This window comes from Chelon labrosus (genome assembly GCF_963514085.1).
Source record: "Chelon labrosus genome assembly, chromosome: 9".
In the NCBI taxonomy this organism is placed as follows: Eukaryota; Metazoa; Chordata; class Actinopteri; order Mugiliformes; family Mugilidae; genus Chelon; species Chelon labrosus.
The window spans coordinates 19,790,371-19,812,000 of record NC_140359.1 but is presented as its reverse complement, the minus strand read 5'-3'; the positions used below and the strand labels follow the sequence as shown (position 1 = coordinate 19,812,000).

Genomic DNA, 21,630 nt, shown 5'->3' with positions numbered 1-21,630 from the left:
AGCTTTGGCAGTGACACATAAACAGAATTTGCATTTCACACACTAGCAGTCTTTCAAGATTTACATATAATGTTATTCAAACTGAAATACATTTTGAGATTTTATTTGAAATGATTCAAAGCTCTTCAAAATTTGTCTGGTCCTACCTTTTTTTTGGCTGGCATAAAAAGCGTGGTGAAATCTTAATAAATGTCATATCCCTCCAGAATAGTTTTACTTAATTGTCTCTGTTTCGTGAGAGAAAATGAATTCTTGTTTCCAGCTTTATTTCCAGTGTGACCTACCGTGCTTATGACGGGTTGGAGAAGTCCTTGCTGTAGAATTTCACCAGCAAAACATTTCAAATTAGGACTGTTCTTCCACCGTCTCTCTCCTTGGGAGTAATAACAAGAAACAAACAGAATGACAGAAACACTTATCTGTGATTGTCAGTACAACCTGATCAATAAAAATAAACACTTGTAAGTTTTTTGTAAGTCTTTAAAGCCAGCTATCCCCCACAGGGTCATGTACTAAAGATGTAGTGACCAGTTTGTGTTACAAGTTTGAGATTTGGAGGGCAGTGTTTCTACACTGGATACCACATCAATTAGGGTTTATAGTCTGAAACAGTGGAGCAGCGTAACATTGGGCCATTTTATTCTACATTAGCCAACGAGGCTGTGTAAAACTGCTTGTGCGTTATGAGAAAATTATTATTGTGGTGATCGTCAGACGTAACTCCCAGCAGTAGAAAATGAGGGTACCTAACCAAGTGACAAGCGACACCTTTAATAAGCCTGATAATGGTTATCCCAAATGTATTCGTCCTTACGCCATTAAAATTTCGGCTCCAAATTGTTTCCAGAACGAGAGCGGAAACTGGGACCTGCGCAGATGTCGACGTACCCAGTATATTCTCAGAAACGCAGATTCCTGCTCGGCTCGCGATGGCCAGGAGGCATTGTAATTTACATGTCCTAAATAGCATTTTCTTTTCTTTTTTTTCTTTTTTTTATGACTTGAAACTCAGTATGGAAGAAAACCTGTTGCCTCAGGCTGTGTCTCTGCTTTTATACATCAAGTTGCCATGTCTTTTAACCACAGTTCCACTCATACCAAACTTGTTTGCTTGCAGCATTTTCATCGAAATGATGACTTGTGTGTTTGTGTTTATCCGATGTGCAGAGAGTAAATCATATCACCCCTGTGGCCCCTTTGCAGCTATGACAAAGGTCTCCACACTAACTCTCAGTATTTTCACTCTGCACCGGTTATTTAGGAAATTATGTCCCGTTTAAGAAAAGAAAAAGAATAAGAAAGTAAAAATATAATTGCCCATTCGCTCACAGATGAAGCAGAATGACTACTGTATTATTCAATCATCGTAATGGGCCCAGAAAAGCGCTACCTTTGGCATTTTCCATAATGACAGCAATACCAATGACAGCAATTATTATTCCAGCAGCCAAATTGAAATGCTTTTATGGTCCTGCTGTGAGCTTTTGTCTGAACACATCTCAAAGTCTACTCCTTGTAATTGCCGTAACGGATTGACAGGATACTGGATAAGCTTTTGTTCATTTGTTGGTCAAATGCAAATCTTTACGCCCGTCTCTTGCCTCGTGTTTGCATTTGTCTGAAACACTGAGTCGGCCGAGAGATGGCGGCGTGTTGTTGTTGTTACGTGACGCTCAGGCCACTTCTCGCCAGACAACACGGTGTAGACTACCAGCTTTTTAATGACTAACTTGCATCAGTCTGGTTAATGATGGTGGTGGTGGCTGTGAAGTAAGGTGACTCAACCATTAAACAGCCGTTTTCAAATGGAGGCACAGTTTATTTTTCATTATTAAAGTGCGGATATGAGGTCAGCTGAGTTTTCGAGTGTTCCCACCCAGACCATTACGCCGTGTAAAGCAGAGTCAAACTGTGAGTTTTCTCATTGCCTTACCCGCCGTAACAGCACACTGTTGTTGCATCTGAATCAACCACCTCTGTCACATTTTGACAAATCTTTAATTTTCCTAAATCACTTGCGACACGTGTCACAATTAGAAAAGCGTCTCAGTGTGTGTGTGAGTTATCCGTAGACCCTTGTTCCTTGTGACATTCCATCTGTCTTGCTATATTGGAGTGAGATATCTGCCTCCTGCCTTGCCACTGTGTCTGTGTGTGTGTGTGTGTGTGTGTGGTTCTAATAAGCTGAGAGTCCTGACAGGCTTTTGCCTAGACGCGACTATGGCTTAGCCTGTCAGTCCCTGCTGAGCGAAGCAACAGGGCTCAGCTTGGATGAGTGTGTCGTTATAAAGTATTATGGCATTGTTTGCATAAATACAGCAGGTTGCTCGAGATTCAGTTCGCAATGGTAGTTACAGAAGCTGTGCTGTCCTTGCAGTCTAGGATAAAAATGACTTTATCATATTGACGAGGAACGGGGATGACACCCAAGAATGATTGCAGTTTATAGCAGTAAAGGCAAACTTCGCTCAGCTTACATCTCTGGATATGTTTTTGTGTGGACTAACCAATTTTACTGATATGCTGAAACCTCTGGTTTCTTTGAAGAAGAGTTTGTGTTTTCAGAAATAGCTGAGGTGCATGGAAGTTAATATATTGTAATTTAGTTGTGTAGTTTTGCATAAACATTTAAAATTTTTCTGAGAACAGCCTCATCCTCTCAGTATGCCCCTTGCCTACTTTAAGTTACCCGGTCGTTAGCTGGCTAAACTGTTACGTTAGTGGCTTCTAGGTACCAACCGCTGCTTAGCAATGGTATTCTCACCACTTACGGCTGATGCTGAACACCAAGCATTTCCCGTACACGACTTCCAATGTCATAATCACATCAAAAAGTTCAGTTTGAAGCATAAGCAGCATTAGCTTATACATATTCTATAGATTGCATAGTTGCATAGATGCTAATGAACAGAGTTCGATCATGTCGGTGCTGAATACACAGAAATTGCTCATGGAATAAAATAAATAAATAAAGAGAAAATTGCTGCAGGCTGATAGAAGAAGGCTTGAAGAGGTAATAATAGATCTGCGTTTCAACAGACCCAACACAACATATTTATTTTTTTCCTACATGGTTATTTACAAAACGACACAGTGGATAGTATTTCATTTCAGTCGGAGACGTTAAACTCTCCAGGGGCCTCATTTATGAACCTGCACTCTGCAACCTCCATTTTGCCTTTGGATGTGTGTATATTCACAACATAATATACGGCATAATTGATGTGACCATCAGCTATGGTAGCTGAAGACATGCATTACTATACCCTAATGTAAATCATGAAGGTCATTAAAATGCTTTATTATTCATACAAGGTCATAGGAAATTACATCCTGATCTTATGATTTCTAGGAACTTTATTATTTTTAATCTATTATTCTTTAGGCTACGATTTCACATACACAGTCAGAACGTGTGTATAAATGTTTTATGGTTTCATAGAACCTTGGTTACATTCATAACCATATGCTTTACCATACTCCTGGTAGCTAGATTCATTTCCATCTCAGTTGCTGTGGTTGCTTCTGTCTTCATCATTGCTGGCTGTGGTCTAATGCATTGGTGCCTGCGGTGAAATGTACCGCAGACAACAGAATTAAAACTCTGCCTCTTTGCCAAGTACAGAGAGATTAACCTGGCAGTGTTTGGCTTAATCACCATTGTGCCAACTCATTTGGCAAGACCCTAAATGTAGTGGGTGTTGATGTATATGCAAAAGTCCCACACTGTAACTTTAATTGAATAGATTTTTTTTTAATTGGTCAAAACTGTCAAAGGTTTTGTGACAAATAAAATAGAATTGGTCCGTATTTTGTTGTAGCCCAGCCTCTGGACTAGTCGGAGGCCTTACCAGGAAGCATCAGCAATAATTGCAGCAATTTTGTCATCTGCTGTATGGATGACACCGAAGTGGTACTCTGGCTGTCTCCCTGTGGCCCTGATGTTTTTTGGTGGGTTGTTGTCTCTTTTAAGCCCCTTTGATAACTGGGACCCCACATCCTTGTCCGTGACCCTGCCGTGTGGCTCAAATCCATCTATAACAGAAATACACCGATCAGGCATAACATTATGACCACCTTCCTGTGGCCGTATCCCTTGTGCCTCCAAAACAGTTGTGGCTCATCAGCGAATGGACATGGGCCTTCTGAAGGTGTCCTGTGGTGTCTGTCAACAGGATGGTGGGGGCCTTTGGGTCCTATGGGTTGAAGGGAGGGACCTCTGAGGATCAGGCTTGTCCAAAAGTTTCTCAGCAGAACATTGTATTGTCACAAGATGATCAGTGTTATTTACTTCTCCTGTCAGTGGTTTTATTGTTAAGCCTGATCAGTGTATGCGTTACTAACAGTTTTGTCATTGTGTCTCATCACCTGCCCCATCTCTCTCCTTCTAAACATCCCACCTTTCTGCCCTCTTCCTTTCTGCCAGGCTGTATTTGATGTGGACAAGACAAAGGGTCTGACTCTGATAGAAGTATGGGAGGGCCTCACTCCCGAGGATATCAAGGCGTGCACTGGCACAGATTTTGAGGTGAGTACTGTAAGAGTTTGACTACCAGCACTTCAATGTATTTTCTAGCTTTCGAATCTGATAACCGTGATTCTCCTCTCCTCTCCTCTCCTTGTGTCCTCCTAGGTGTCTCCCAACCTGAGGGCCATGCAGCAGATTTAGAGGAGCTTCCAAAAGCTTTTTTTTTTTTTGGATACGTGTGGCTTCCTTTCTCTGATACAAACAGCTGGTGATTTAACAGCATGAGATGGGTCAAATTACCTCATAAAACACAAATGCTTGGTGCGCTTGCCTCAGCATGCAAATATCAGAAGGATTTACTCCTCAGTAATATTAACTGAATGGGATTAACGGGAGACATCCTGTGGGGTTTTTTTTGTCTTCTGATCACACAATTGATTAGGAAAATGATACTGTTGCCTACTACACCATTAAGTTATTAATCTTTATTCATTTATGCAACTATTTGATGATAGTCAATTTAAAATATATGTACTGTACTGATATTTTGAACAAAAATGATACAATATCTGTTTTTTAAACAACATTTACTGTATGATTCAGTTATTGTAATAAGCTACCTGAAATGCAATGAATCTAGAAAGTAGGTTAAATGATTTGTCATTCATAACTGAAGGAATGTTGTTGTTTTTATTTTGTTGTTTTTTAACTAGTGTAACTAGTGTGTTTTCCTCCTTGTGGAAAATGAAGGAAGTGTAGTATAGTGGTTCTGACAGGGACATGTTTGTCATCAACTCTGCCATAATGCTAAGTTGTCTCTTTTTCTCCTCTCAACCTCCTGTATTTCAAAGCGAAGTCGCATACTTCAGCCCGACAACTTGAAGCCTTAGCAATTTTTTACTCAAACATTTGCTGTTCCCCCTTGCATTTGTACATAGTAAAATAAAATACAAACTGGTTTGCAGAGCGAAATGAGCGGTTCTGGGTCTGATTTCTGGATGAGAACAATTCCTCTTAAAGGCAATAATAATAATATGCTTGTTTCTTTAGATGATTCACCTCATCAAAGCGCGCAGTGATTGAAAGCAAATGAGAACCCCTTTGAGAGTAATGGGCTCTGACGTGCGGCAGGTTCGTGCTTTCTATAAATGGATGGTGGGCTTACATTGACATTCTTGATGTGATTTCTCCACTTGAGTAGAGAGGCGCTGCCGTTACCTGAGGGCGGTTACGTAACTGGAGAATCCAGCCGGTGGGCTTTTGGGTTCAAGGAGATCAACTGAGTTGGATCATCAAGCAGAAAAATGGGAGAAAGTGACAGGGGCTTTTGCCACCGGCTGTTGATGTTAATCCAGCACATCGCTTCATGAGTCAAAACACAGTGCTACCCTATAAGCCTACAATTTGTAACCCATTTCTCAGACTTGTACTTGAATGCAGCGAAGTAGGGGATTAAATGTACCATACATTTTGGTAAAAAGAAAAAGTGAATTAGCAGAGGAAGTTCAAGAGGTTAGGTAAAGATGTAGCACCACCACACCAAAACTGCACTGCCATGAACTCGGTGTGCTGAGTTGCTATTTTGGATACGCAAGTTTGTGACATGCTACCTTTGATAGCGATTATAAAGCTAATGTTGAGGGTTTCAGTCCTATCTGTTATGATAAATTATACTGTTCAGCCACAACATTATGACGGGTGAAGTAAATAACATTGACCATCTTGTGACAATTCAGTGTTTTGCAGGGAAACTTTTGGACCTGGCATTCATTCCTGTGGATGTTACTTAGACATGTAGCACCCACCTAGACCAGACCAGGCACCCCCACCCCATAGCAATGACACTCCTTGATGGTCCCAAAAGGGCCCAAAGGCCCCCACTAACATGATCCGGTTAGTGGGGGCCGGTCTGTATTTGAATTATCTGTCTGAACCATACATTTTATTTAGGGACACAGTGATGGAAGAGATTTTTGATTGTGCAGGCTCACTATTGATTTTTTGTGTGTACAATGGTTTCTAATATGATCAATACTTTCTCCAGTCACACGTTCTCCTGACCTTAATGTCATTTAAGAAACGTAACCCAATGGGAACGAGGAAATCCAGGCAGAGCAGAGAGTCTCCCAGAAAAGGCATCTATGTAATGTTGCATACTTTAAAAAAAAAAAAAAACATGCAGGGGTTTTGTATATTTTCCAATTATGTGACCTATTTCCCCCCCCCCCTCCATGACTCATGTTAAATTGGCTAGCCAGCTGATTATCATCTCACTGAATATGTCAGTTATTCTTTGTCACTGCCATATTAATTTCAGCTAGAATGAATCACTTCCACATTCAAGTACGTGACCTCATGCATCAGCCGCCTTATCTCTGTGACAGCCTCGCGTCATGCCACCACCCTGATTTCTGTAGAAATATGCAGGGAAACTGAAGTATTCAGATAATTCACACCTTCAGAAACCCCCCTGAAAAGACTGCATGAAATTCACAAAATACTCAGTCCCCAGAAATTGCAGAACTTGATGATGGCATGATGGCATGGGCTGTTGTTTCAAAATAGCCACTGTGCGTAACATGCATCCATCAAGTGTGGTGGGTGTTCTGGCCGCCTGAGCCGGTTATGAGAGGCAGCGTGGATTTTGTGTAGTCTAGCCTCGTTCTGTGTACTAATGCTGGAAGATGGAATTATTCATGAGGCTATATGTTGCAATTGTGCGTCTGTATAACAGAAGCGTGGACCCATCGCAGCGTTATTACCAGGCTACATGTTAATGGACGTCTAACCACCGAAAGTTGCCGTATTTGGATGCATCCAGCCGCATTTTCAGAACTGTGCTACCCGCCAGTGTGTGCGTGCTGCTCTGGGGGGTGTGTGTGTCAGAGATAGAGAGAGAGAGAGAGAGAGAGCGTGAGGCATGGCAAAAGTGTGTGTTTGTGTGTGAGAGTGTGCTCTGTGTGTGTGGATAGGGAGGGAGAGCGAGGGAGAGAGAGAGAGAGAGAGAAAGAGAGCTAGAGCGCACTCCAGGTTGGCGCAGGCACCGGTCCGGGAGAACGGAGCGTTGTGCAAGGTGGCAGCATGGCTTCGTCTCACGGGAGAAGCGACCAGCGGTTCGCAGACTGGATGGCAAGTTTACCACAGAGCATGCACACTACCCCGCTCACCAACCTGGCCATACCCGGTAGGTGAATTCTTTCCGCCCATCTCATTTTATTAAGCGCGCAATGCACGTGTCGCGCCTGGTGTAGGATGTGAGAAAATACCCAAATTGGCCGTGAAGTGTGGCATCGCAGACGCCTAGCTGCTTTGCAAAGTTTGATGTTTTTACTTTGCAATCTGGGCAAACCAAAATCCCCGTTACTTTCACTGCACCTCCTTGGAACAAAGAGTAAAACCTGTTGCGCAACACGAGAAGTGCCATGTAGCCTATTTTGAACAGTTCGGCTTGCTCCTGCCTGAAGGTTATAAATAATACACAGATGATTGATGCTTTCTCCGCCGGATGAACCAGAGGTAAAAAACGGCGGGATTCAGAATAAATGGACCATGCAGCTGTGTTTCGAGTGTGAATTTAGGCGTTTGTTCTGGGGTGGTGGCTGGGGAGGAGAGGAGAGGAGACGGAGAGAGAGTGGGATGGGTTCTGTCTGTGCACTCAGATGATCGCACTGCTTCCCATAGAAAATGAGCTGTTGGCCCTCCAGCCAATCAGTGCGCAGGTCTCTTTAACTCCATTCAAATTGGAAACGCTGGTTGTAAAGCCCAGCACTGATCTGACTGATGGAATGGCAAATTAGCAGCCAGTTAATTCCATATCTGCTGCCGAGCGATTATCACACCTCCACACAAATCGCTTTCGTTCTTCATTTTCTGCAATTTCTAATCCCTTGTGCTTCCCCATCTCCTCTCATCCTCTGCTCTGTCTCAGTTTCCCTCTTTGCTTCTCTCCATCTCTCTCATGTTGAACTACAAATAACTGCTGTGTTTAGGGGTGGCATGTGCAAAGAGGGCATTTAAGATGCAGATGGCTGGGTGCTTCATGTCCAATGAGGTGTGGCATATGGCCAACTCTGACCACAGCTCTTAAGGATGCCTGCACACACACATGTCATTTGTAGGTTTAATCAGATACCAATTAAAGACCCTTTGCTTTTAAATTTGCTAGATTACAAGAAATGTGGTGTTAAACCAAAGTTCATCTGTGCCAGAGCAGCATGGGAACATGTCTGGCTTTGGCCTGCAACTCAGCTCCTCATAGTTTATCCTCCATTTGGCTACGGGCTCTGTAAATACACCCCCAAATCTTTACACTTACTCGTGTTTGCGTGTCACATTTGGCTTCGTGTTTGCAAAGATAAATTCCAAAAATTCGCAGGATTTCATCAGATCTTATTTTAGCATCAGCCATGTGTGCTTACTGGGGCGTGCGAGTGCCGGATTTCTTTCAAAACTCTGTGTCTCATATCACATTCTTTTTTCTTTTTTTTTCTCTCTACTTAGAACTCCACATTGAGACTTTGTTCAAACAGGATTAAAGCTGGCACGGAAAAGACAACAGTTTAATTTCTTCCACAAGTTTCCTCTCCCTTTTTAGTTTGAGGACTATTAAATCCTGGGCGTATAATCCTCACTGTGCAACTGCTGCTGCCGCTGCCTGTGAATTAGTGATGCTATTTACTTTTGAGAGAGAAACAATTCACCAGCCACGATCAAGTCTGAGCTATGCAGGTCAAGGTAGTGCTTCACTATATAGGGTAATATGATGGTGCTCTGCTGCTGCTGCAGCTGCTAAAACCCTCGCAGTCTGTGTTTGTGTTGCCAGCTTTGCACAGCTGTACTCATTAGTGCACACACCCTACTGTATGATTAGCAGTGAATATTTTTTAAGGTGTTGTGGTGACAGAGACAATTACAGTAATTAGCATCAGGTCTTTATCACGTTTTAATGGAATCCGTTTGACACGTTTTATTGTTTTATGAGCTACATCAGCCAATAGCAATATTAGAATGTAGTTTACTAAAAGTAGAATAGGTGTTAGACATACACAACATCTTTGCTTGGGTCTACTTGACCAATCCTGGTGTGAAACCAGGCTACAGCGTATAGGATGCTGATAATGAATGTTCACTTCTCTCGTAAACAATTTTTAATTAAAATGTTAGTCCCTTCATTTGCTGGGTAGGTGTTTGATTATTATTTTTTCTCTGTGACCAGTGTAGGTTAATAAAAAGAGATTAATTCTGAAATGACAGTTTCAGAAGGTTAAGAGGTTAATAGACCAAAGGATAATGGCTTCAGTCCATTATTTAGACGGAGTTGGCAGTAATGGTGAAGTGCCAGCTAATCTATGCTCCATATAGCATGTTAGTAATGTGCCTCATGTGTAGGCAGGTATTGATAGTGAGTTTTTATTACAGGGTCCTCCATAAAATGGTAAGTCATAGAAAGGACAGAAACAAACAAATGCTCTATCACCCTTTTACTGGGATTTAAGATTAGACATTCATTCATTCATTCATTCAACTTCTGTAACTGCTTGTCCTGTGAAGGGTCATGGGGGGGGGCTGGAGCCTATCCCAGCTGTCATCAGGCGAGAGGCAGGTTACACCCTGAACAGGTCGCCAGTCTATCACAGGGCTAACACAGAGAGACAGACAACCTTTCACACTCACATGCACATAGAATCACCAATAAACCGATTAGACAAGCATGTCTTTGGACATACCAGAGAGAGAGAACCCACGCAGGCACAGGGAGAACATGCAAACTCCACACAGAAAGGCCCCAGTCGGTCTGGATTTGAACCCGGAACCTTCTTGCTCAGAGGCATCAGTGCTAACCACCACCGCCACTGTGCGGTCAAGATTAGACATTATTGGCCAAAAGAGTCTGAAGTACAGACATACACTGGTCCTTACTAATATGGTGCTTTAAAAACAAATATAAGAATAACAACTTATTTTTTATTGTTGGTACCAATGAATTAATGTAGGAAGCAATCAGTAAGTTACAGTACTAGGCAAAGATATAAAATTGCATTTGGAAGTTGAAGGGAACCAGCCAAGGCACGGCCAAATAAAGGTTTAGTCGTTTAGCATTTTAAATCCTCAAATATGTAAAGATGTTTTGTTGTTTTTGTACTGTAAGACATTTTAGTGAGGCTCAAAGCCATATATTCTAAGACTAAAATTGGCCCTAAAACAGAACCCTGTGGTACACCACACAGAAAAACAGACGCCATCAGTCTTTAACGGCTTATTCTTGCAGGTAGGAGACAAACCGCTGCAAAGTCTTATCCTGAATGACAACCAAATGGTTGAGACAGCCCAAGAAAAAGAAATAATTGGCTTTGTGAAAAGTAGCTGGTTAGACTGAATTAAATTGCATAAGACACCAATGAATCATTTGTCACCTGGAGGACAGCTGACTCAGCGCTGTTGTGAAACCTGTCTGAAATTTGTCGAGAAAAGGAAGAAGGACTGTGAAAAGGCTCCTTTGCTAGAACCATGGTGGCTATAACAACAGAGATTATTGAGTTATTATGCTATGACTCATGACACACTGTGCAGCAGCATTGTGGCTGTGTTATTATCATAAGAATATAATACATATTTTCATGAGTGAGTTCCTGCCAGTCCTCAGTAAGCTACCTTGTTTGTGTAGTAATAACTAGGTAGCATCCAGACATGACTCAGCTTTTTGTACTGGCCCCACATGCCACCATGGCTTCAAACTGTGCCGACCTAAAGAGTCTGCAAGTCAGATGGCCTGCGCCAGTTCTGAACTGATTGGGGGACGGGAACCGTAGAAAAAAAAACAGGAAGATTTAGTAGTAAATTAAAGATGGGAGTCTTTAGAGAGAGAGAAGGTGAGACAGAGAAATTTTATTTTCCCCAAGATGATCGATGGGAGACAAGGTGGGCAGTTTTTCCTGTAGCTATTCTTAGCTCTGCTGGGTGACTGAGGCAGACTCCCTGGTTGTGCATTCGTCTGACTGAGATGGTCAGAAATTGTGACTCTTTTTCCACAAGTGGTTCTGTCACCACGATGCCAACTTTAACAGGACACGAGAAGAGTTGTCAGAAATTCACATAGAAACCCACAGTTATTAAATTCAGCCTGAAACATTGCTTCCCCTATAAACTTCTTATACACATTTAAATGTTTACAGGTTGCACAAAGCGCTTTGCTCCACAGCAACAGGATTGATCAATACAGCTTTAAAACTAACTTTTAAAAGCTCATTACATACGGCTAGCGTACATTTAATTAACACATTTTTAGGTTGCTGCTGTCCTGTTCTGATATCAGGGTGAAAAGATTGTGATGAAAAAAGTTTATTATTGTGATTATTTGGCAAAGATATAATCAAATTGCTTCCACTGTATACAATATTAGATATTTTTTTTTACTTATCTCAAAATGTGTTTGCTATCAGGGGGAAATATATTTGACTTCATTTGGAGCAGGCAAACTGTTGGATGGGATAAGTGACTGTACTCAGTGCTGCAGTGCCCACATAATAGCGAAGTATCAGATTTGCAGAGGGGCTCAGGGGAGCCCTTCTTAACCTCTAGAATGGCTAACTGTAGCAGCTTAAGGATTTAGGTAGTAAATGAATAGCATACCTTCGACCAAGGAGAAAGGGTGAATGCAATTGTGTTAAGTTAAGATAGCCTCTCAGGCAATAAAATCTACCGCAGAAGAGGCATCTTCAGAGAGTCGACTCCCTGTGGGTAGAGGGAAAAGGCCAACCCAGGAACTTTCAGCTGTAAATCTGGCCATCAGCCCCTTGACTAGATCACTCTGCTGCCACTTAAGCCCCAGAACAAGGAGGATAAACAGTATCAAATGCCAGGATAAACACTGCTTGTGCAGCGAGATGTTTGAAGGGCAGGAAATCAACCAGCTAAAAGCCATTGAAGAGAGCAGAAGATTACTTGGAGAAACAGATGAAGAGAGAAGAGTGAATTCATCCTGGAGAATTAAAAATTAATGGATGGGAGAGGTGGCGGGAATGCTACAGCTATTTTCTGTTGATAGGCACCTTTGAGTCTCGGTTTACTTCTAATTTAGTTTCCTCAAAGTCACTGCGTTATGAGGTGCATCCTGTCAGTCTGAATTGTGTTTTATGAAGGATTTTACAAAGCATACAGCCTGAATTACAGCATATATGTGCAAATATATCTATTTTCGAAGTTGCAAATTGAGTTTTCAGTAGAGGGACATTTATCCCGAATCTAATAGTCAAATAATTCAGCCTCATCCGAAATGTAAGCACCTTGCGCTCGCTACCACTCGAGCAAGACTTGGAAAGGAAGGAAAGAAAATGAGACTTCTCCTCTCCTCGGCATCCCAAAAATAGATCTAGAGAGAGTCCATGCTGAGCAGTAATGTTTTGTCATGAAAAAGGGCATAAACCACCGGTGGTCCTCTCTGAATGGTCTGCTCTCATTCGGCGGGAATGGTTCACACAGGTCAATTCCCCGAGATAACAGCCGTCATCCGACGCCGCCGTCATCAGCGTCGTCATCGCCGTCAATAGGTGCATCACTCTGCCTCTGCTTTTTTTTTGTCTCGCCTTTTGTGCTCTGGCTGTCTCTCTCTGTCTCTTAAACTTTCAGCAAGACGCTTACTTCCTGTTTGTATCTGACATGTGAGAATGTAGCCGGTGTCAGGGGAGGGAGAAAAGAGTTCCCAGTGTTCTGCATTCAAGGAAGTGTCACACTGATCTGATGCTGTGATGGTCTCTTTGAAGTGACTCGTAGGGGGGAAAAAAAGCTGACGTTCATTTGTATTATTCTGGGATTTTCCATTTTTGTCCGAGCGCACATTTTCATTTCTATCAAAGCTGAAGCCATGAGAGTGGGGAGTTTGGATATTGTTCGCAGAAAGCAGGTCATACCAAATGATGATAGGCTGGTTAGATTTCCTTTAGTAAGCTGTTTTGTGGTGACAGTGATCACACACACACACTATCCCTATAGTCATCCTTCAGATAACATCATCTTTCCATCTTTCTGGTGATCAAAGCAGCATTTACTGTGCGATCTTATGATAGTAAATTGCATTTGTTCTTGCGGACGAGATAAAAATGACTCAGTTCAGAGGTACAATCAATTATTTCAGTTTTCCTGAGCACGGTAGTTCATTGCCTGCGTCGCTTATTGTTGTTTTCTTCACATTTCCAAATGAATGCGTCGCCGTCGAGACGTGAATCAGCGCTAAGGTGGAGCAAATTATTGCGCAACATAAACAATGATTAATTATGTTGAGAGCTCAGGGACAAAAACTTGATTGTGTCATTTTGCAGTTCCCGCTTTTCTGCGTCGCCATCTCTGCAGATTCTTACAGATGTTCTGCACACTTGGCAAAATATTCGGCCCTTCAGGGTTGCCTCGGTTTTTGCTGCGAGATCGCTCCCCTCTGCGGTGTCGCATCGACCATAGGCTTTTAGTCATACATATTTAAGGCAGTGCTTGTTAGGGATACACAAACTGGCTTTGTTGGTTTGCCTCAGGTGCTTTGCTTTCATTAAAACCTGGTATAGTTTGCTGCATGATCCCTGGGGACTGTTGAATTTAATTTGTATCAACGTCGCTTGCTTCCCCTCACATAATATAACTATAAATATCTCAGGAACATCACAGTGGATTGTGCTTCCTGGGCATTGGTTTTTGCATGACTGTTGTAGAGATGAAACTGCTAGATGAGTTGCTGATTAAACAGAAAATGAAAAGAACTATGTGTGTGAAGTTCTGCTCCATTTTGTATGTGTGATATTAAATTGAATTTATTTGGATTTTGGATTGTTTGACGATAACAAAAAAGCTTGGGAACATTTTCTGACATTTAAGAGTGACTGATTATAAATTCATAATTATCACAAATAAGCTTGTGCTAATTATGACGTTTTGTTGCGCGACCTTCAGAGCCAAAAAAGGAAGCATTTTCTGCAGAGGCAGCTGTTGTGGCTTGTTAAGGTCACGCTCTGTTACGCTGTGACCCTGATGGTATGGCTCGGCCAGCAGTGATGCTGTTTGCTCCCCTGCCCCAGGGTTTAGCTGTCTACCCTGCTTATGGTCATTCTCTTTGCCGACTGTGAAGACCTGGCACTGCTGCATGGATAGCTGAAGGTCACTTCAGGCCCCGTGTCAGTGTGTTGTGGCGGTGCTGGAAAGCGGGGGTGATGATTTTCTGTCTGAAAAGTGAGGGAATTATGTGATGAAGAGAGCCGAGTGATTGCAGTGACAACATCGGGACGGGCTCATTTGCATAATTTGCACACACACACACACAGTCAAGCGGGCATGGGAGGACTCGCGACCTTCAGATCTCGCTAGCAGCATTCGCCTTGCGTTGATTTCATGTAAATACTCAAGTGTCACCAAGACTTTTATACCTGGCTTTTCATCTACTACTAGTAAAATATAATTTACATGATCCAAAGAATGGAGAGTTTTGTTTAAACGGTCAGTTCATCTGAGCCAGAGCTGCACAGGTAGCGCTGTCTGTCGCGTCACACGGTTTGTTTCATCTGCTGGGGGGTTTGAAATCTTTCCACCACAAGGATTATAAGGTTCAGTGCACTGGAAATAAATAAATAAAAAAACAGCATATAGATTTCCAGAAACAGTTCTTGTCTCACCACATGCCACTGCTTCAGTGACAGGAAAAGAAAAGGATTTAGGGATTTTGATCATATAGAAACAACGGTGAGCCACCGCAGCTTTGTGCTAGTATTTCTTTTAATAACAACTCCCCTTGTTAGCAAGTGCGTCTGAATTGAAGCAGCACTTCAGCCACCTTCTCAGCTGGAGGTCTAACTAGTTTAAAGCCTTGCAGTATTTATTAAGAGCGAGGGAAACAGCTGCCATCCAGGTTGCAAATCTAAGTCAGAGCCTGCAGTTTCATCTTGTTTCCTTCTGTCTTTATGACATATCATGTGACAGATCTGAAAATATCTTGGCAAAAGTGTCTAAATGAACAAAAGTTTACTAAAAAGTAACTACCAGGAACTGAATTTCCATGTGATTTGGCTTTGGTTGTATTTTTATTATTCATTTTATCCCAGAAGAGGAGAGGAGAAGTGGGGAACACCCTGGACAGGTCGCCAGGGCATCACAGGGCTAACACAGAAAGACAAACAACCATCCACAATCACATGCACGCCTGCGGCCAACTTAGAATCACAAAATAAAACCCACACAGGCACAGGGAGAGCATGCAAACTCCACACAGAAGGGTCCCAGCCGGCTGGCGGGTTGAAGCCCAATCAAACAATACCATCAAAACATTTATAATATATACTTTATGCTGTATGAGAAAAATGGAAAATGATAAGTAGAACTTTCCTTTGAGACATTTTCATCTGAGATGAAATGAATGGAAAAAAAAATCACTTTAAGTGTTTTTGCTTCTTCTGAAGTTGTCACAGTTCATAATTCATAACCGTGGATGCTTCTATTCAGACAGTTTGTGATGTTGCCATGGTGCTGGGCCGCTTTCCAGTACTGACCCCACTCATAAAGTTGTCTCTCATCCAGAACACATCACCCGGCAGGCAGACTCATGCTCGTGTCCTCCACAGGTTCCCACGACTCCTTCAGCTTCTACATCGACGAGGCGTCTCCAGTGGGTCCCGAGCAGCCGGAGACGGTGCAGAACTTTGTTTCTGTTTTTGGCACGGTGGCCAAGAAGCTAATGAGGAAGTGGCTGGCCACACAGACTATGAACTTCAACAGCCAACTGGAGGCTGGCATCCGCTTCTTTGACCTTCGCATCTCCACCAAGCCCCGTGACCCCGATAACGAGCTGTTCTTCGCCCACGGGCTCTTCAGTGCCACGGTCAGCCAAGAGCATAGAGCCCTGATGGTTTTTGATGTGATGAATTTTTAGTAAGGCTTGCGGTTGCTAAGTGATATTTAGACATTTCTGTGTACGTGGCAGCATGTTTTGAGTGCCGACTGAGAGCTCAATCATACAAGGTCCTTCAGAAATTCTGAGTACACAGTTAATAGCTGTTTGTGTGTCCAGATCATCATTATGCCGTTAAAAAAAAAAAAAAGAATTAATGCAGGACTTGTTCATATTTTTGCTTTTAGGTCAGAGAGGGGCTCGAGCAGATCAGTACTTTCCTGTCGGCTCACGCCAGAGAGGTCGTGTTCCTGGACTTCAACCACTTCTACGGCGTGCAGAACCTGCACCACGAAAAACTGGTGGCCATGCTGAAAGAGGTGTTTGGAGACAAACTCTGCCCGGTCATTTTCGCACAGGAGGTACAAATACACTTAACTTTTAACAGCAGGATTGAAAGCAATTGCATGACCTAGGCGAAGCCCCGAAATGTTTATTTCAGCCGCTACTTTCACCCTCGTAAGTCTTGATTGGGAAAGGACACATCTTCGGCACACATTCATTTTCTGTGCGTGTTAAAAAGGCTTTTGATAATTATTGTTTTCGCAGCCCTGCACCACAGTGATTCCGTGTTTTGATCACTTGAGATGCAGAATGATGGTTATCACATCCCTAATCATAGTTCATTTTTTTTTCTGTCTTGAATGTGCCCTTTTGCGCAGAAGACAAGTAGAAAAGAAAGTTCCCCAGCGCCGAGACTTCACACCCCGCCTGTTTATTTCACCCATCCGCCCAAAGAAAACCAATCAGCCGTAAAAATAATCAAATCTTCAGCAGCTCACACTCCAGCGTCACCAATTTAATATCGCTTTCCTGCCAGATGCTGCACTTGAGTGAGGATGACGCAGAGGAGGAGAAGAAGAAGAAGAACGCAACGTTGATGAGTTGGTTTCTGGGAAAATAATAAACTTCCCGTCAGTGCTGTTGGTATCTAGGGTGGTGTTTAATTTCAGAGACAAATGACAAGTATTCTTTGGCCCATGGGAATTAAGTCGCCTACTCTCTATATAAGTGCATTTACTGTTATTCTTTTTTCATTCATCTCATATTGTCAGGTTTGCTGTCCCATACGAACTTAATCAGTCCCGCCACTCCTGCAGTAGATTCATCTATTTAAAGATATAATGAACAGCTAAAGTCATAATCGACTCATGGGGGAGAATAACCGACATGGCTTGAATCAGCTGACAGGGAATTAAATTTTCTTGTTCTTTTTTTAATTAGAAACAGTCCTCCGGTGTTTTTTATTTTTTCTTTATTACATGGCTAAGCCACATTGGGAAATAACACACCTGACCAATTATTTCATTGAACAAAGCAGCTTCATAGTAAGTGGGATGCATCACGTCAAGCAGTTATCTCCTGCCGGCGTCGATTCGAACAAAGATAAAACTTTTTTCCCCTGATCAGACCGTTTCCCTCCCACACTCAGGTGAGTCTGCAGTATCTGTGGGAGAAGGAGTACCAGGTGCTCGTCTTCTACCACCACCCCATGGCGCTGGAGGTGCCCTTCCTGTGGCCAGGCCAGATGATGCCCTCGCCCTGGGCCAACACCACCGACCCGGAGAAGCTCGTTCAGTTTCTCCAAGCATCTGTCACTGACCGCAGGTTAGTCGGCACATTTATTTCCCTTTGGGCGATGCCCAGAATAGAACGTGCGGTTAAATGGAAAGAAATTTCTGCACCCTGTTATGTTTTCTGCGTTGGTGAGGTTTTAATTACTTTGATTAATGTTCTCTCTGTGCTAATGCTTTGTAGTTTTGCAAATTATTCATACTATCCAACCATGATGAGTCATTTTATCATGACTAAGATTTATTGTCAAAATGTTCATTCTGTGCTCAGAGTCTGTTTGCGGATCATAATGAGACCATTAGCGTAATGCTTGGAAAATGTGAGTGCCATAAAGTATATTTATACAGTAACAATGAGGTTTGTAAGTTTATGCAAAAGTTTATTTTGGGGAAACTAATGCAATCAATTTAGAACTGAAACTGAATCGCTGCCGCAAAATTACACTAAATCATTTTTATTTGACGTGTCTCTTGCAGGAGGAAGGGGACGTTCTTTGTCTCCCAGGTGGTTCTGACGCCAAAGGCCAGCACTGTGATGAAGGGCGTGGCTAGCGGACTGAGAGAGACGATTACAGAAAGGTGTGTGTGCACCCGTTTGTGTTTGTGACAGGGAGTCAACTGTGTTTTATGTTTATGCACCAGGTGTTGGGTTGGCAACAATGCTGGTTAGTCAGTTATACGCAGGCACACTGGAACCCCAAGCACTAGAGGTCACAGAAGTTATGTGATTTACCCACAACAACTTACAACAACAACAAAAAAAAAATCATGTTCATGCGTAGTCTTACACACACACACATATAAAGAGTCATATGTGAGCTATTGTGGCATTTTAGAGCTAAATCCAGCGGCATGTTGGCTCTGCAGTTATCCCCAGGCATGTAACACACAGACTTACTTTTTTGGGGTTTTTGAACAGCAGCCAAACACCAGAGGCGATGCTTCTCTTTCTTCTTCCTCTTTCCGCGTCTCCCTTCCCCAGTTATTTTCTCCTGATTTACCCTCAGCTTCGTCTGTGTTTCACTCCCTCTTAATGTCACCAGTTTGTTAAAAGCCTCAGCAGCAAAACCATCAATTTTCCCGGCATGAATTATTCATTTGATAATTCCACTATCAGCCATTCTCACCAGGCGTTTGGTTACTTTGATGTAGGCATCTTTCAGAACTCCATCTTGCCACGCACACTGCCAGGGTAGGGACTCGGCATGACAAAAAAATAATAAAAAAAGAGACAACTGTTATGCAGAAAGCTGGGCGAGGCATCCGCAGGAGTAACACCCTCCCCTGGTGCTCAGCTCACAGGAACATGTCCAGCGAGCATTCAATGTGTCCTTCTCACAGCTGGTGTCTGGCTTGCAGACATCACATGCTGCGTCACAGAGATCTTTTATCACAGCGTGTCCCTCTCTGTGTTAAACCAGCCGACCGTGAATCATCCCTTGCTCTGTCCCTCTCTGTCTTTTTTTTTTTACTTCATTTTGCCCCCGTGCTCTTTCCCTTAACGCGATTCTGTGTGTGCTTTTTCCGTGCGTCCTCCCAGGGCGCTGCCGGGCATGATGCAGTGGATCCGGTCGCAAAGGCCCGGGGAGAGCGGCATCAACATTATCACGGCTGATTTCGTGGAGCTCGGAGAGTTCATCAGCGCCGTCATCACCCTCAACTATCACCTGGACGAAGAAGACGATGACGCCACCTGAGAGCCCACGGGGGGCGTCAGGGAGCGCAGTCACCCCCCACTGCCGCTAGTGGTTGGGTCTGTGCTCTCTCCCTCTTTTCTCTTTGGCATTTATTTCAAGAGGGGAGCTGCACTGCTCCTCTCACTTTATTTAGGGCTATAGTGAAGTGAGAGATGAAATGGATATAAAAAAAAGTGGGTTTGTGGAAAGTTGAGTTGAGACTGGCAGAAACAACACTGATGTTTGGGTGGAGCACTATGAGAATGAGGTTTAGTTTTATTTGTTTCCTGTTTTGGGGGATTTATTTATTTATTTTTTAATTTTGATGTTCTTAACTCCCTGTGCTGTAAAAAAAATAAAAAATCCTGCTTTCTCCACTGATCAAATGCACTGTTTTTAGGCTTACCACGTCATCAAGGGTAGGTTCCTCAGAGCATATCAGCCTCGTGCTAAATGTGTTGGTGCATCAATCTTGGTATTCTAGTAGTGATAGTGACCGCCTTTTTTCAGAGGTTGTTTTAAATAAGTCCGTGTTACTTAAAATTGTAGGCCGGTGTAAGTAGCTAGCAGTCGTATGTCTTGATTGGAAAATCTGTCCAAGTGAAGTCTCTCTCTCTTTTTTTTTTCTTTTTATCCTATATATATAATTTATTTTTTGTTAAACAATATGCATCCCTGGTCAGATCACTGCGGGTGTTTTTGAAAAAAAAAACAAGCAGCTTGAAAGCAGAGATCATGTTGAAAAAGTTTTGTGTTTTAGTCGATACAGGAACTCTAAATGAACCATTTCCGCCTTTTATTTCTAGCCTCTCATGGGCCTTTTACCCAGTAATACTCATTCTTGATGTCAGCCGAGACATTTATCAGACGCCATGAAATCTATTGATTGATTAAAACCATTGATTTGCTCATTTAAAGGAAAGAGAGAGTAAAGAGTGCGGCCCGGCTAGCCGGTAAAACGTGGTTGTGGCCCTGCATTAATCCTTTGTGCATCTGAGCAACAACTTTCAATTATAAGTGTGTTGGCAACATAAGCATCAGCTCTCACTGTTAGAAATGCGGTCGGCGCAGTTAGTCATTTCTAATGGTTAGACACCAGCATGACACGATTGTTGTATTCTGTGGTGGGTGCTGAGTCGTGATAGCCAAGTATAAAAATACAACATACCTGGGTGCAAGAGCGTATCCACCGTCTGTCTCTCCTTTGCTGCTCGCTTGCCCCCTGTGCGAGTGTGTCTGTACCTACTGCTATCGTGCAGTGAGTCACCATGAGAAGTATCACCATGTTGTGTCTTTTATAATAGCATGTGATAAAGGTGGATTTTCTGGTGCAATACATTCACATTTCTTTTTCTTTTTTTGCTGTTTCTGTTTAATGCATTCAATTCTTTATCCTGCAATGTTTAATTTAAGATGCATACGAAATAGCACCCAGAAAGACAATGGAAATATTTTTATTGCAAGATTTTACACATTATGCATGGAGAAAAAATAATAATAATAATAATAAAAATCATGTACCACTCAAACATCCACACAGCTGACGATCAGCGTGGCATTTTCTGCAGAGAATGTATTTTGCCGGGACGTTGTTGTCAAATTTGGTCACATAAAGCCACAAAAAAAAAGAAAGGGAAAAAAAAAAAAAAAACACGGGAAACTCAGTTCTTTGGATTGGTGAATGTACTGTATGTGTCTTGTGAGTAACTGTGCCATTTCTTAAAAGTCTCGCGTGAGTGACTGAGTTTCAGCTAGAAAGTCATGTTTGTATTATATGCTTCGGTGTGAAAATGGGTTCGAGTTTTAGAGTTTCACTTCTGTGCAGTTTCTTGTTAAAATGTTTTATATCGTGAAAAGTTTCTACATACTGTAATTGCAAATAGTACACTGCCGATAAATTGTAAATTATTTAAATAAGTACCGAGAGTCATTAACAGCATTTTCTTATACCTTGAGTGAGCTGCCACACTGCTCCTGTTTTTTTTTCCAAATTCA

The 21,630-nt window shown here is 42.4% G+C and overlaps 2 protein-coding genes across 3 annotated transcripts in view; both read left to right on the top strand.

The window, feature by feature from the left end:
* Positions 1 to 5,432, top strand: part of oxct1a (3-oxoacid CoA transferase 1a) — a 39,807-nt gene extending 34,375 nt beyond the window's left edge. Inside the window, exons 16-17 of one of the 2 annotated variants that reach the window (XM_084551517.1) lie at positions 4,427 to 4,528; positions 4,634 to 5,432. In XM_084551517.1, the coding sequence (XP_084407643.1) occupies positions 4,427 to 4,528; positions 4,634 to 4,669 (138 nt within the window). In that variant the 3' untranslated portion in view covers positions 4,670 to 5,432. Of the gene's footprint in view, positions 1 to 4,426; positions 4,529 to 4,633 lie in introns of those variants that run through there. The other variant, XR_014699230.1, reaches the window with a different exon arrangement.
* Positions 5,433 to 7,549: 2,117 nt separating this feature from the next.
* plcxd3 (phosphatidylinositol-specific phospholipase C, X domain containing 3) lies at positions 7,550 to 19,656 on the top strand (the record flags this gene model as incomplete). The annotated part of the gene is made up of 6 exons (XM_084551272.1): positions 7,550 to 7,652; positions 16,060 to 16,316; positions 16,574 to 16,747; positions 17,818 to 17,993; positions 18,437 to 18,538; positions 19,500 to 19,656. The coding sequence occupies 6 exons, from the start codon at positions 7,550 to 7,552 to the stop codon at positions 19,654 to 19,656; spliced, it is 969 nt and encodes a 322-aa protein (XP_084407398.1).
* Positions 19,657 to 21,630: the final 1,974 nt, after the last annotated feature.